The 17117-nt window shown below is 36.1% G+C and overlaps 1 protein-coding gene across 1 annotated transcript; it reads right to left on the bottom strand.

Moving 5' to 3' along the window:
- Positions 1-11192: 11192 nt before the first annotated feature.
- Positions 11193-12128, bottom strand: LOC113176424 (olfactory receptor 6C4-like). The gene has a single exon (XM_026380905.2). It carries the CDS (start codon positions 12126-12128, stop codon positions 11193-11195), a length of 936 nt encoding a protein of 311 aa, XP_026236690.2.
- Between the last annotated feature and the right edge of the window lie 4989 nt (positions 12129-17117).

Raw genomic sequence — 17117 nt, 5'->3', positions numbered from 1 at the left:
TCAATTCAGAAATACAGAAGAAAATAATTAAAACAATACTAAAATATCCTAAAATATCGTTTTCTTTTATTCCTTCATGGTTTATTTTTTATGTGGTTCACCCAAGTCCTTATTTGATTGAGGAATCTGGTTCTTTTGAAAATTACTCATTTAGATAATTTCTTTGTGCCTCAAAAGATTTATTAGAGATTATAAGCAACTTTGTTAACATAATTTTATATATAAAATTTACCATTTCCATTCCATATATATATATATATATTTATATATATATATATATGGAAATGGTAAATTAAGTTCAATGATATCCATTAGCTTATTTTTCATAAACTAAAAGTTTAATTGTCTTTAATTGTTTTGTCCTAAAAATACTTAAACTTTTAGTGGAAATAATCAAATGGATATAATTGAATTATATAATGGATATAATTGTTTCTCACCCAAGTACCTGTATTCTAGATCCACTGTCACATTTATATTGTAAGCCTCAAAAATTATTAAGAGGTTAAAACAATGATCTTTTCTTTGTTCTTCTGATTCTAATATATTCATGCTCAATATTATTTTGAAAGGCAAACTCCTAAAATAAAAGAGGTGAATATTGAAATTTCCATCTCACATTGTCTTTCAATGACTTTAGTTAAAACTGTCAGAAAATCTATGACCTCAAAAAATGGGAGGTGCTTATTAAATATATGATGTATTGACAATGTCTGAAATTTTTACACAGAAGCCCTAGGAGTAAACACTTGGTGCATCAAAAGAATTGGTGAATGTATGAGGTCACACAACACACACACACACACACACACACACACACACACACATACACACACTGTAATGCTCAGCCAGATACAAAATATAATACCATCAATTGTGGACAAATGGGTGGAATTGGAGGATATTATGTTAAGTAAAATAAGCCAAATACACAAAAACAAATTTGGTATTTTTTTTTCTTAAGTGGAAACCAAACCAAACAAGCAAGCAAACAAAGTCAAACATGAAAGTATAAGAGGGACCATGAGGAAATGTGAAGGATGGAAAGGGTGTGAAGAGAAGGAGGAGAGGGTGGAAAAAGGGTGAATGGGATGATTGCCCCCCACACACACAAATACAAATGTATGAAAAAATCACAATGAATCCCATCAATTTGTACAATGTATGTTAATAATTAAAACAAAATACATTTGTATTACTGCAAAATTGAAACAAAACGTTACTCATTTGAAACAAAGGCTGCATTCATCAGGGACATTTCCAAAGCCTGTGTCTTCTGCTCTTATGGGCTTCCCAAGCTCTATGTGAAGCTGCATTACTGTGTAAGTTATGCCATTCAGATCAAGGTAGGCAGAAATCTCCCTTGTGCAGTTTAGAAGAGTTCACACCAGTTTAGACCTGCTGTACTGACCCACATCCTCTATCCAAACCCATATCATGAGCTGGATCCTTAAGGACTGAAGAAAACCTATTATCTGGAAGAAAAAAAATACAGGAAATTATAGTTTGAAAACAACCCTTGTCTGAAATGCTTGGGACCAGAAACACGGTTTTGGGATTTACTTGGATTTTGAAATATTTGCTTGTTCCTAATGAAATATTTTGAGGATGTGACTCAAGTCTAACCATAAAATCCATTTGTTTCATATACAACATACACAAATAGATTCTATCTCTGCAGGATAGAGGGAAACAAAGGACAGGAATGTGGGAGGACTAAAAGAAGACCTTAGATATAAAAAAGGGAAGACCTCCCCTTTCCACAGATTCCACCTTTTGGGTCCCCTTCTTCCTCTGGGAGGAAGTCTTTTCTGCTGTCCTTTAATAAAGCCTTCCACTTTCCACTCTAAAAAAAAAATACACAAATAATGTGCAGGTAACTTTGGACAGTATTTTATAGTGTTCCTGAGTTTTGACTGTGGCCTGTGACACAGGTCAGGTGCAGGAAGCCATATTGAAATGCATGAGGACATTTTTCAGTATCATAGCCAGGGAGGGGGTAAATCTGGTCCTGGGAACTCCCTGTGGCAGTCCCAAATGCAAGTGAACTTCCCCTCAGCTCTGCTAAGAGGTCTCATGCAGCACTGGAGATGGGTGTGAACCTCTAGGAACCCAGCAGCTTGCTTGCCCCCACCTCTATCCTGTTTTGGTGAAGAACTTTCCATAGAATTTCTTTGATGTGTCCCAATACAAATAAAGCAAACACAGACTCCTTTCTTTGTTAGAAGCTGGACCCATCTGGTCAGCCTTGCCTGTCACTGCCCCTACTCTGAAACTACTGTTCTGTGTTCCTTGGTTATTTCATAGCACGATTTTCTTTGTTTTTATTTCTCAACTAGCCCATCCCTCTGGAGAAAAACCCATTCCCTTGGCTGAGTGAGAGTCAGGTATGGTATTTTCCACCTGTGGCATCGTGTTGGTGTGTAAAATGTTTCATATTTCAGAGCATTTTGGATTTGGAATTTTTGAATGAAAGATGATTGACTTGTAATAGAATTTAAGTACATAAACTTAAAATAAGACTGAAATTATAGCAATCCAATATCACCTATTTTAATCTTGTGTAGTTTTGTTTATGTTGTTGTTGTTGTTGCTGCTACTATTGTTATTATTATTTGCTATATTAGGATCAAACCCAGGTCCTCATGTGTCTAGGCAAGTGCTCTACTACTAAGCTGTATTTATTATTTCTGTATATTTCCATATGTTTTGTAACTTTTGTGCTTTTCCATAAAAATATGACATGCACATATTTTAATGAAACTTCATGGATGTATATCATTATCATGGGATTTTATATCTTTTTTTATTATTCCAGTATATTTTTAGATAATTCTAACTTTGAAAATTAATTGGTAATTTCTTCTAATATTAAAAGGTCTTTGTTGTACAGTAATACAAACCATATTTATTTATTTATTTTTCCTTTTTAAAAGTTTTTCTAATTAGTTATACATGAAAGTAGAATAGATTTTGATACATCATACAGAAATGGAGTATAACTTCTCATTCTTCTGGTTGTATGTGTTTTAGAATTACATTGGTCATGTAGTCACATATGCACATAGGGCATTAATGTCCAAGTAATTCTACTATCCTTCCTCGCACAACATCCCCTTCTGTCCCTTCATTCCTCTCTACCTAATCCAAAGTACCCCTATTCTTCCCTAGCCTCTTCACTCTTATTGAGGATTAGCATCTGCATATCAGAAAAACACATTTGACCTTTGTTTTGGGGTGTGTTGGCTAATTTTGCTTAGCGTGATGTTCTCTGGTTCCATCCATTTACTGGCAAATGCTATAATTTCAGTCTTATAAAAGGCTAAGTAATATTCCACTGTGCATATATACCACTTTTCTTTAGCCATCCATCTGTTGAAGGGTATCTAGGTTGGTTCAATACTTTAGCTATTGTGCTTTGACCTGCTATAAACATTGATGTGACTACATAAGTGTAATATGTTGATTTTTAAGTCCTGTGTGTATAAACTGAAGAGTGGAATAGATGGGTCAAATGGTGGTTCCCTTCCTAGTTTTCTGAGGAATCTCCATACTGCTTTCCATAGTGGTTGCACCAAGTTGGAGTCCTATCAGCAATGTGTGAGGGTACCTGTTTCCCCACATCCTTGCCAAAATTTATTGTCTTTTGTGTTCTTGATAGTTGCCATTCTGACTAGAGTGAGATAAAGTCTTTGAGCAGTTTTGATATGCTTTCTTCTAATTGCTAAAGATCTTGAACATTTTTTATGTATTTGTTGATCAGTTGTATATCTTCTTCTGTGAAGTGCCTGTTTATTTCCTTACCCATTTATTTATTGGGTTGTTTTTTTTTTTTTTTTTTTTGCTGTTAAGCTTTTTTTTAAATTTTTTTCATAAATCCTGGAGACTAGTGCTCTCTCTGGGGTGCATGTGGTAAAGATTTTCTTCCACCCTGTAGGCTTTCTCTTCACCTTCTTGGTAATTTTGCTGAAAAGAAGCTTTTAAGTTTGATTACATCCCATTTATTGAATCTTTATTTTACTTCTTGTGTTTTAGGAGTCTTGTTAATGAAGTCAGTTCCAAAGCCAACATGGTAAGATTTGGACCTATGTTTTCTTCTATTAGGTACAGGGTGTCTGTTCTAGTGCCTAAGACTTGGATTTCCTTTGATTTGAATTTCATGCAGGGTTAGAGATAGGGGTTTAATTTTATTTTGCTACATCTGGATTTCCAGTTTTCCCAGCACCGTTTGTTAAAATGGTTATCTTTTTCCAATATATTGTTTTTGGTGCCTTTATCTAGTATGGGATAACTGTATTTTTGTGGGTTTGTCACTGTGTCTTCTATTCTGTGCCATTGGACTATGTGTCTGTCTTGTTGTCAATACCATATCAGTTTTGTTACTATGGCTTTGTAGTATAATTTAAGATCTGGTATTGTGATGCCTGTTGCTTCACTCTTCTTGCTAAGAAATACTTTCACTATTCTGCCTCTCTTATTTTTGCAAATAAATTTTATGATTACTTTTTCTAGTTCTATGAAAAATGTAATTGGGATTTTAATAGAAATCGTGTTAGATCTCTATAATGCTTTTGGTACTATGACCATATATATATTTGTGTATGTACTCAATGCCTTTGTTTCTTTGTATGTGGTGCTAGAATCAAACCCAGTTCCTCACACTTGTGAAGCAAGTGCTTCAACACTGAGCTACAATTCCAGCCCCACTGAGTTCTTATTTTCCTATTCATATCCGTTTAAAATCTTTCATCTCTCTAATTTCTCTGGCTAGAGTTTCAAGGACTGTGTTGAATAGAAGTGGTAAAAGAGGGGGTCCCTGTCTTGCTCTAATTTTTAGAGGGAATGATTCCAGTTTCTCTTTATTTAGAAAGATATTGGCCTTGGGTTTTGCAGAGATAGGTTTTACAATGTTGAGGTATATTCCTATTACTCCTAGGCTTTTTTAGTGTTTGAACATAAAAGGGTTTTATATTTTGTCACATGGTTTCTCTGCATCTATTGATATAATCATATAATCGTATGATCCTTAACTTTTAGTCTATTGATGTGATTAATAGTGTTTATTGATTTCCATATGTTGAACCAACCTTGCATCCCTGGAATGAACCCCACTTGATCATGGTGAAATATCTTTTAAATATTTTTTTTTTATGAGATTTGCCAGAATTTTATTGAGAATTTTTGCCTCTATGTTCATCATGGGTATTGGTTTGAAGTTTTCTTCCTTAATGTGTCTTTGTCCAGTTTTGGTATCAGGGTGATACTAACCTCAAAGAATAGATTTGGGGGACTTGGGCTGTGGCTCAGCAGTAGAGTGCTCACCTAGCATGTGCAAGGGGCTGGGTTTGATCCTCAGCACCACATAAAAATAAATAAATAAAACAAAGGTATTATGTCCAACCACAACTAAATATATATATATATATATATATATATATATATATATATATATATATTAAGAATAGGTTTGGAAGTGTTCTCTCTCTTTTTCTATTTCATGGACTAATTTGAGGAGTATTGACATTATTTCTTCTTTGAAGGTCTTATAGAACTTGGCTGAGAATATAACTGGTCCTGGGCTTTTCTTTTTTGGTACAATTTTGATGTTGTCTCCTATTTCCTATAAGGTTAGGCAATGGTGCCAACCAAAAGGAGGCAGATTTTAAAAGGCTGCTGAGGAGGCTTTATTGAGACTCCACTCCCTGGCAGAACTCTATCAGACCAACAGAGAGGATAGGAAGAGGGTCTGAGGAGAAACTGAGTGGAGGCTCCACTGGACTAGAATTTTATGGGGCTTATGGCAGGAAAGGAAGGGCTTAGAACAGGAGAAAGGATTTCTATAGTCCCTTGTCCCAGTGGAGATGGTCAGGGGAACTGGCTAAGATCCAGGATTGGCCAGGAGACCCTGTTGATTGACAGGCGGTTCTGTGGGTGCCTGATCAATGTTTCTTTTGCACTCAGTGGGCTGCTTGGTGCTTTGTTCCTAAGTCACCACCATCAACCTGACATTTCCTTGCTTGAAATTGATCTGTTTAAATTGTGTAGGTCTTCCTGACTCAGCTTGGGTAAGTTGTAAGTCTCTAGAAATTTGTTGATGTCATCAAGATATTACAGCCAGTTACTGGTGATAATGAGTTCTGCTCCCCAGATGTGAAGATTGAACAACAGGGAAATATGGAAGCAACAAGTTTGATTTAAAGAATAGTAACGCAGTCTTCTCAGCAGAGAAGGAGAACAGAGCTGGGGTGGTGAGTCATGTTCTTCTCATAATTATGTGAGGGGGTGAGTCATGTCCTTTGTATAATTTCTGTGTTTTTTTACTTCTCATGTCCTACCTTTTATCCCACCATGTGGTGAAAAAGCAGGAAAGAGGCAATTCAGGGGGAGGTGAGCCAGGAAATGCTCATTAATAATTCCCTGCTGGGAGGGCCAGTCTCCTGGGTGGCAGGTATTGTTTGGATATCTGTTAGGGGAATGTGAAGTGTCCTGAAGGTATTAACATTCCATTCCCCTTTGAACCAGTGTCCACCTTCCCAACCCTATTCAGCTTCCTTCTTCCTACCCTACTGGATTCATCTACCTACACTAACTGCCTGATCTTTGTTTTTGCTTCAAAGATTTTCTTTCTTTCTTTCTTTCTTTCTTTCTTTCTTTCTTTCTTTCTTTCTTTCTTTTTTTTTTTGAGTATGAATTTCAAAGAACTTTCTGATTACCTTCTTATTTCTGTAGTGTCATTGTGATATTATTTTTTTCATCATGAATTCAGTAATTTGTTTTTTTATTACTGTGGCTAAGGGTTTGTTAATTTTATTTTTTCAAAGAACCAGATTTTTGTTTTGTCAATTTCTTAAATTGTTTCAACTTTATTGATTTCAGTTCCAATTTTAATTATTTTCTGTCTTTTACTGCTTTTGGTGTTGGTTGGTTGTTCTTTTTCTAGGACTTTGAGATGTAATGTTAGGTCATTTATTCATTGACTTTCCATTTTTTAATGAATGAGTCATTGCATGAACTCTCCTCTTAGCACTGCCTTCATGGAGTCCCAGAGCTTTTTATATGTTTTAAGTATTTTTTTATTGATCCCTGATTTCTTCTGTTATCTATTTGTCATTCAATAATGCATTGCTTAGTCTCCAAGTGTTGGGGTTGATATGCTTGAGTTCGGGACCCCCAAAAGACCACCAGAGACCAAGATTGATGTAAGCAGCAAGAGGTGTTTATTGCGAGCTAGCTTGGTCCTCTGCACACAGAAATTGGTGACACTGAGAGGCCCCAAGTCCAGAGTTTGCAGCAGTTTTATACTCTCTTTGGGGAAGGCAGGGACTTCACATACATCATAGCATCTGTTAGCAAATCATCACAGTCCACTGGAAAATCATAAAACAACTCTAATACATGATTCGCATATCAAGTGGCCAGAAAGAATCTGGAAAGGATTATTGGTTAGTTCAAGGGGTTGATGCACTTAAAATGATTGGTTTAAACCATGAGGGTGTTGCAAGGGGGATATGCGCCAAAATGCAGGGCTTCTGATTTAGATATTGGTCACCACATGTAGGTGGGGGCCGTCTAGAATTTCAGATATTTCAACAGGTGGCCTATCTTAGGCAATCATCATCTGCAGCTTTTCCAAGAACTGTGCAGAGCTTTCTGTGGTATTTCCTGACTTTAGGACTGCAGTCGGTCAGGAGTTAAGTTTCAGAGAAAAATGAGGTCCCTAGTAAAATAAGGTTTCTTAGGTCTTTCAGGCGTATCTTATTTTTTTATTTTATCATTGATTTCTAATTTTATTCTATTATGATCTGATAGAGTTCAGGGTAGTATCTCAATTTTTTTTTTCATTTTTTGAGTTGCTTTTTGGCATGAGAAATGACCTATTTTAAAGAAGTATCCATGTGCTGCTGAGAAGAAAGCACATTAAGTCATGGATGGATGGATGAAATATTCTACATATCTCCCTTAAGTCTCAATTATTGTTTGTATTATTTAGTTCTATTGTTTCTTTGTTTAAGTTTTGTTTGGAAAATCTGCTCTGCCACTGCAACTTATTTTTTAAATGAACATTGTTTTTCCTCTTCCTCTCTCCCTGCTTCTTCCTAATCTATTCCTCTCCCTAATCTCAGGGAAATAAGGATTACCTTTCTTCTGCATCCTATTCTGAGTTATCTGTCCTTGAGAACACACCCATCACAGGAATGAAGTAATTCATTGGAGATGGCAGAAGAACCTCTCCCAAATTAATAAGTGAATTACAACAGAGAACAGGTGGAATATAACCTTTGAACCACCTCTTCAGAAGCTAAAATCTCCTGCTCAACTTGATAAGCAGAATCACAGCCACTGGGGCAGTAGTCCTCTGTGCTTGTCTTTTGCTAGCAAAGCAATGAGTCTTCTTTTTCCTTTTTCTAAAAACGTTTGTGTGACTATAACAATGCAAATATTTCTTTTCCCTTATCTTTGCTCTCTTCTTCTGGAACACATATTTTATAGTATTTGATATTGTGCCATGATTCAAGAATAGTCTGTCCCCCAATTCAGTTTTTTATCTTTGGACTTAATTTGGATATTTTCTCTTAACTAAATACAAATTCTTTCTTGAACTGTGTCCAGTAGGTTAATTAGAAATTCTTTAATTCTGTTACTATGTGTTATAGTTTTAGCATTCAATTACATTCTTAAAAAATACTTTGTGTTTCCACAAATTTTCCAAATTGTTCAGACATATTTGCTCCCTTGTTCACTAAATCCTTAACATGGTCATCAAAATAATTTCCAAGTTCCTGTCTGATAATGTGAGTATCTCTCATATCTGAGAATAGTTATATTTAGTGCTTTATGTTTTGCATAAGAAAGCAAAACAGTTTCTTCTTCTTCCTCCTCTTCCTCCTCCTCCTCCTCCTCCTCCTCCTCCTCCTCCTCCTCCTCCTCCTCCTCCTCCTCCTCCTCCTTCTTCTTCTTCTTCTTCTTCTTCTTCTTCTTCTTCTTCTTCTTCTTCTTCTTTCTCCTTCCTCTTCTTCCTCTGTATGAAATGTAGTATTTTATTTTATGTTGGAGAGCATGTGTAATGAATAGTTAAAGGTAAGTTATATTGATGCCCTAAAGATGAATCACAAGTGTGTAATAACTAGTTAGTAGCTAATTGTGAGAGCCAGAGGGTCTACATGGTAGCTTTCAAAGGAGGATATATTTTCTGTAGTGTAAGAACAAACATGTGAGTGGCATGTTGATCTGCTTTTTCTAGTCATTGAGTTTCAGAAACCTCTGAATTTTTCACAACACTGGTGTGTTATAAAGCTAAAGACCCTGATGGGGGAAACATGACTAGAAATATGAAAAAAAGGTTTTTTGGATATATAGGCCTGAGTATTTTCACATTTTGAGCCCTGTGAACAATTGGAATTATAACTGTGGCTCATTGTTCCTTAGTAAGAAGTGGTAAGCAGGTGGTTCAGGGGTCTACACTATGCAAGAGAGGAAAGACTTCCCTCTGGAGCTGTTCTCATCTCCTTTCCTAGGTGCTAAGCTAATACATTAAATCCCATATCATGTATGTGGAGACATGATGACTTAAGAGGTAAAAAAAATCTGTACACTGTAATAACCAGACAACTTGTCCTGGGTGGAGTCAGAGATATAGATACTGCTTAGGGGTCAGGCATGTAAGAGTGTTGAGCTAAAATTTATGGACACAGGAAACTTTCTAAAGACATGGAATTTAATATCTAGGCAAGGACCTCATTTCATGGCTAAGGTGTCCCATAGAGCCTGGAAAAAGCAATGTCCAATGCTCACTGATGTGGAAATATCTTATATGGCCCTACAAAGATTCATTCTAGAGGAGGTCCCACATTCTCCAAGGGCATGAGGACTAGGATTCTGAGAGGGGAACAAGCATCACTAATGTTTAATAGTGGCTTTCATACACCACATATGATGGTGAGAGAGATAGATGTTCATGGGGGACATAAATAGCCATAAAGTTGGGCTTGTTAGTATTCTTGAGGATGTCAGCTGCCAGGTGGTTCCACTTAAGCAGAAAAGCCAGGGGTCTACCATCCTCACAAAGATGGGCAACATCAAATGGGTATCCAAAGGACCTTCAAGCAGGGAACAGTGGAGAGGGTTAATAGACCATGACATAGCATCCTTATTATTCACCCTAACCACACCAGAATCATCTATAAAGTGTCCTCTAAATGTCAGGCACAGCCTTGTTACAGTCTTGTCTTGGTGGATTTTTATCATTGCCAAAATTCCCTGTGATTTCTCTTTGCCTGGGTCTCCTTTTCAATGAAACAAGATGATTCCACTTAACACCCTTCATTCTAATTTCAGCACCCAAATAAGACAGCCAGAAATGTCCTAAAAATATTCATATCATCTAACACTGTACCTTTCTGTGGGTGGTTACAGGAAGGCAGTTTTTGGAGTCATCAAAAGGAGTAGATTCATGGGCTGGGATTGTGGCTCTGTGGCAGAGCACTTGCCTCACACATATGAGGCACTGGGTTCTATCTTCAGCATGACATAAATAAATAAATAAATAAATAAATAAATAAATAAATAAATAAAATAAAGTTATTGTGTCCATGTACATCTATAAAACAAATAAAATAAAATAAAAGGAGTATCTACCAAAATAAAGCTGTTTAAAACCATAGGAAAAGTGTTCTTGTAGAGTATTTTTGGGCATAGTTTATGAACAATCTCTTCTGAGAAACAGCCAGTCATATTTAACACAGTATATTTACAACTTTTTGATAATAATAAAATAATTACTATTTTTTTTTTACTTCTGAACATTGTAGAGAAGTGTTCTATCATTGACCTGTATTCACACTCTGATAATTAGTGATGAGTCCTAGAGCTCCTTGGGGGATAAAGAGTTGATCATTCAGCTTGTCATATTTATGAAAAGCAAAAAAGTTTTCAAGCAGATTTTTTTGGTTTTTGTTTGTTTGTTCATTTTGTCTGTGTTTGCATAGTTTAAAAAATACTCTCCCATTTTTTTAAATCTAAAAGTTATCCCCAGAACAAATTTGAATTAACCTTCTTTAATTAATCATTTCTTGGTGGAAATTTAATCTGAAAATTCAATAGGTACTTACATTTAATTCATCTAAGAAATCACTTTAATAACTGAAGAGCACCTTCAGGAACATCTTTAACAATTTTCATTCGTTTTGAGGCCACTAAAATAAATGAAGATTCACAATTTTTCTGGCCATCTCCTTGAAGGCTTGTTTTACCTGTTTATTCCTTAGAGTGTAAATGAATGGATTCAGTAAAGGGGCAACAGAGTTATTGAGTACAGCTACTCCCTTATTGAAAGCAACTCCTTCTTTCACTGAAGGCTTTATGTACATGAAGATGCAGCTTCCATAAGAGAGGGAGATGACAATCATGTGAGAAGAACATGTGGAAAAGGCCTTTTTCCTTTGCTGAGCAGAAGGGATCTTCAGAATGGTCCTGATGATGTTTGTGTAGGAGAGGATCACCAGCACCAGTGTGACTACCAGTGTCAGAAGTGCTAAGATAAAGTCGAATAGTTCCAGTAGACTAGTGTCTGAGCAAGAGATTTCTATGAGGGGTCCATAGTCACAGTAATAATGATTTAGCACATTGGACCCACAGAAATCCAGATGACTGGTCAGGATGATTGGGAACAAGATGATCAGGAAGCCACAAAGCCAAGAGCAGAGAACCATCTGGAGGCAAATTCTGCTGTTCATAATAGTGGTATAATGCAGAGGTTTGCAGATGGCCACATAGCGGTCAAAGGACATGGCAGTCAGAAGGTAAAACTCAGTGGCCCCAAAGAAAATAGCAAAGAAATATTGAGTGAAGCATCCAGCAAAGCTGATAGTCTTGATCCCAGTTGAGATGCTGAATAGCAGCCTAGGAGTGAAAGTGGATGTAAAGGAAATTTCCAGGAAGGAGAAATTTCGGAGGAAGAAATACATGGGAGTCTGGAGGTGGGAGTCCAGCAGTGTGAGGATGATGATTGTAAGATTCCCAATGATGCTGAACAGGTATGTGAGGAGGAGAAATATGAAAATGATAATCTGAAGCTCTGGAATATCTGTTAGTCCAAGAAGGATGAATTCAGTCAAAGAGTGGTTTTTCATTGCAACTTCAATTTGCTGTGAAGCTGACAAAGGGAAAAACAGTGTTGGGAAGGGGAAAGTAGCTGAGGAATATTGAGCAGAATATTGAGAATATTTAGATTTCCCTTGAAACTTGTTTAGAGGAAATACCTCTGTTTAAACCAGTCCCCATTTTTTTTACTTCATGCTTAATTGATCATTAAAAATTTTTCAAACAAGATTTTAAATAAAAATACCCCAAAGATTAGTAGAAATTCAAATTGATAAAGATCTGATAAATCACCACTATGGAAGGGTAACATTGATGACCTCTGGACATACTCACTTTTTGACATATAAAAGATGATGAGGGATTGTATCTCTGGAGCTACATAATGTCAGAACTGAGATGTCATATGTGCATGAAAAGGTCCAATAAATTATCACATATTTTCTTTCTTAATCCTAATGAATGTATGCCCTGATTATTCACAAAGTATTCAGATAGGCTTTGAGAAAAAGGCATGTCTCTGTCCCTTCATTTAACAATTGCTTATTACTACCCTTCCTCCATTGATTCAAATCAAAACTCCTCTTACAATTTCTTAAGAAGTTGGCTTCTTTAAAATCATCAAAGATCAGGGACACACCCTCTTCTTTAAAGTCTTATTTTCTCCATTTTGTCTGAAGATTGGTAATGAACTTCATTGCAATTTTATACCAGTTTCAGTGGCACACATTTCTTCTAGTTTAATCAGCAGAGTCATTGGGGGATAAATTATTGCCCAGGGACCTAGATCCAGAAATGTTAATTAGCTCCTGGAAAAAAAATAATTCTGAGAATTAACTTTGAACAGGAATCTAGGGAAGATGTTCCAAAACGACCCAAGAGGGAGCCGACACTGAGCATCACTAAGAGGGTAAAAACCTTGTGGGAACTGATGCTGTGAACATGGCAATAGTGAAAAATGAAACATGAAAAGCCTCTTTATACTAATAATATTTTTATTAAAGCATAGGGCTATACATAAGAGTGTTGCTCATTCTAACCTGATCATACATACATGAATACATTTTTGCTCCATTTTAGTCCCCAGTACTGTTTATTGCCTCTTTTTCTCTCCTCTCCCTTCCCTAGTTCCCTTTTTTACTTTACTTGTCCTCTATTAATTTATGATTTTAATTGGTGCTTCATAGGTATACATAAAGGTGAAATTCACTGTGGAATGTTCATATATGTATAAAGCACAATTTGAAAAGTTTCATTCTTCAGTTCCTCCCCTTTCCTATTTATCTTCTCCAGCCTCAATCCCCTTCCTCTATTCCACTGATGTCCATCCTATTTTAAGGGAACCAAACTTTTCCCTTCTGTTTGATCTAACTTCCATATTTGAGAGAAACCATTTGATCCTTAATTTTCTGTGTCTGTCCCATATCTGTAAGAATGTTGTTCTTCATTTCCATCCATTTACATAAATGTCATAATTTCATTTCTCTTTATTTCTAAGTAAAACCCTATTGTATACACATACCACATTTTCATAATCTGTTCATCTGTTGATAGGCTCCTGGGGTGATTCCTGAACTCCATTATTGTGAATTCTGTTGCTATAAACAATGATGTCCCTGTATCACAAGAGTAATGCTGATTTTTATTTTTTCAGGAAAATACCAAAGAGTAAAAAACTTGAGTCATAGGGAACTGGTTCTAGTTTTTTTTTTTTTTTTGAGGAATCATATATTTTACACAGTGGTAGTATAAATTTTCATTTTCATTCCCACCAACAATTTTGAGTGTACCTTTTCCTATATCCTCACCAGTCTTTATTATTATTGGTATTTTTGTTTATTGCCATTCTAAATAGAGTAAGATGGAATCTGAATGATTTTTTTTCTTTCATAATTTGCTGATTTTAGTTATACATGACAATACAATCTATTTTGACACATGTAGAAACATGCAATATATCTTATTCTAATTAGAACCTCAGACTTGTGGGTTTACATGATGGTGAGAGTCACTGCAAATATCTATATATGTACATAGGAAAGTTATATCAGATTCATTCCACTGTCTCCCTATTCTTCCCTCCCTTTCTTCATTACCTTTTATCTCATCTGCTGAACTTCCATTCCTCCTCTCCCCCTCTATTGTGGGTTAGCATCCACTTATCAGAGAAAAACATTGACTTTTAGGTTTTTGGCTTTGGCTTATTTCACTTAGCATGATAGTCTCTAGATCCATCCATTTACTGGCAATGTCATAAAGTCATTCTTTCTTTATGATTCCTATGGGTGAGTAATATTCCATTATGTATATAAGCCACATTTTATTTATGCATTCATCTGTTGATGGGCATGTAGGGTTGGTTCCATAGCTTAGCTATTGTGAATTGTATTGATGTGGTGATGTCACTGTAGTATGCTGACTTTTAATTCCTTTGGATATATACCAAGGAGTCATATAATTCGGTCAAATTATATAAACATTCTATCTTTTTGAGGAATCTCCAAACTGCTTTCCGGAATGGTTGCACAAATTTTCAGTACCCACTAACAATGTCTTAGTGGACTCTTTCCCCGACATCCTCACTAACATTTATTGGTACTTATACTCTTGATAATTGTCAGTCTTACTGGAGTGAGGTGAGATTTCAGTTTTAATTTACATTTCCCTGATTGCTAGAGATGTTTGCCTTTTTTTCATATATTTGGTGACTGTTTACATTTCTTCTTTTGAGAAGTGTCTGTTTTTTTTGGGGGGGTTTTATTTTATTTTATTTTTTTTATTATTTTTTTTATTGGTTGTTCACAACATTACAAAGCTCATGACATATCATATTTCATACATTAGATTGAAGTGGGTTATGAACTCCCAATTTTACCCCAAATGCAGATTGCAGAATCACGTCGGTTACACATCCACAATTTTACATAATGCCCAATTAGTAATTGTTGTATTCTGCTACTTTTCCTATCCCCTACTATCCCCCCTCCCCTCCCCTCCCATCTTCTCTCTCTACCCCATCTATTGTAATTCATTTCTCTCCTTGTTAATTTTCCCATTCCCCTCACAACCTCTTATATGTAATATTGTATAGCAATGAGGGTCTCCCTTCATTTCCATGCAATTTCCCTTTTCTCTGCCTTTCCCTCCCATCTCATGTCTCTGTTTAATGTTAATCTTTTCTTCCTGCTCTTCCTCCCTGCTCTGTTCATAGTTGCTCTCATTATATCAAAGAAGACATTTGGTATTTGTTTTTTAGGGATTGACTAGCTTCACTAAGCATAATCTGCTCTAGTGCCATCCATTTCCCTGCAAATTCTATGATTTTGTCATTTTTTATTGCTGCAGAGTACTCCATTGTGTATAGATGCCACATTTTTTTTATCCATTCATCTATTGAAGGGCATCTGGGTTGGTTCCACAGTCTAGCTATTGTGAATTGTGCTGCTATGAACATCGATGTGGCAGCATCCCTGTAGCATGCTCTTTTAAGGTCTTCAGGGAATAGTCCGAGAAGGGCTATAGCAGGGTCAAATGGTGGTTCCATTCCCAGCTTTCCCAGGAATCTCCAAACTGCTTTCCAAATTGGCCGCACCAATTTGCAGTCCCACCAGCAATGTACAAGAGTACCCTTTTCTCCACATCCTCGCCAGCACTTGTTGTTGTTTGACTTCATAGTGGCTGCCAATCTTACTGGAGTGAGATGGTATCTTAGGGTGGTTTTGATTTGCATTTCTCTGACTGCTAGAGATGGTGAGCATTTTTTCATGTACTTGTTGATTGATTGTATATCCTCCTCTGAGAAGTGTCTGTTCAGGTCCTTGGCCCATTTGTTGATTGGGTTATTTGCTATCTTATTGTCTAATTTTTTGAGTTCTTTGTATACTCTGGATATTAGGGCTCTATCTGAAGCATGAGGAGTAAAAATTTGTTCCCAGGATGTAGGCTCCCTATTTACCTCTCTTATTGTTTCTCTTGCTGAGAAAAAACTTTTTAGTTTAAGTAAGTCCCATTTGTTGATTCTTGTTATTAACTCTTGTGCTATGGGTGTCCTATTAAGGAATTTGGAGCCCGACCCCACAATATGTAAATCATAGCCAACTTTTTCTTCTATCAGGCAAAGAGTATCTGATTTGATATCAAGCTCCTTGATCCATTTTGAGTTAACTTTTGTGCATGGCGAGAGAAAGGGATTCAGTTTCATTTTGTTGCATATGGATTTCCAGTTTTCCCAACACCATTTGTTGAAGATGCTATCCTTCCTCCATTGCATGCTTTTAGCCCCTTTATCAAATATAAGATAGTTGTAACTTTGTGGATTAGTCTCTGTGTCCTCTATTCTATACCATTGGTCCACCCGCCTGTTTTGGTACCAGTACCATGCTGTTTTGGTCACTATTGCTCTGTAATATAGTTTGAAATCTGGTATCGCTATACCGCCTGATTCACACTTCCTGCTTAGAATTGCTTTTGCTATTCTGGGTCTTTTATTTTTCCATATGAATTTCATGATTGCTTTATCTATTTCTTCAAGAAATGCCTTTGGGATTTTGATTGGCATTGCATTAAACCTATAGAGAACTTTTGGTAATATCGCCATTTTGATAATGTTAGTTCGGCCTATCCATGAACAGGGTATATTTTTCCATCTTCTAAGGTCTTCTTCTACTTCTCTCTTTAGGGTTCTGTAGTTTTCATTGTATAAATCTTTCACCTCTTTTGTTAGGTTGATTCCCAAGTATTTTATTTTTTTTTGAGGATATTGTGAATGGAGTGTTTTTCCTCATTTCCGTTTCAGAAGTTTTGTCGCTGATATACAGAAATGCCTTTGATTTGTGCGTGTTGATTTTATATCCTGCCACTTTGCTGAATTCATTTATTAGTTCTAGTAGTTTCTTTGTAGATCCTTTTGGGTCTTCTAGGTATAGAATCATGTCATCTGCAAATAGTGATAATTTAAGTTCTTCTTTTCCTATTGTTATGCCTTTAATTTCCTTTGTCTGTCTAATTGCTCTGGCCAGTGT

The sequence above is a fragment of the Urocitellus parryii genome, chromosome 5, assembly GCF_045843805.1.
Source record: "Urocitellus parryii isolate mUroPar1 chromosome 5, mUroPar1.hap1, whole genome shotgun sequence".
NCBI lineage: Eukaryota > Metazoa > Chordata > Mammalia > Rodentia > Sciuridae > Urocitellus > Urocitellus parryii.
The sequence above is the reverse complement of the archived record's forward strand: the minus strand, read 5'-3'. Positions and strand labels throughout refer to the sequence as shown.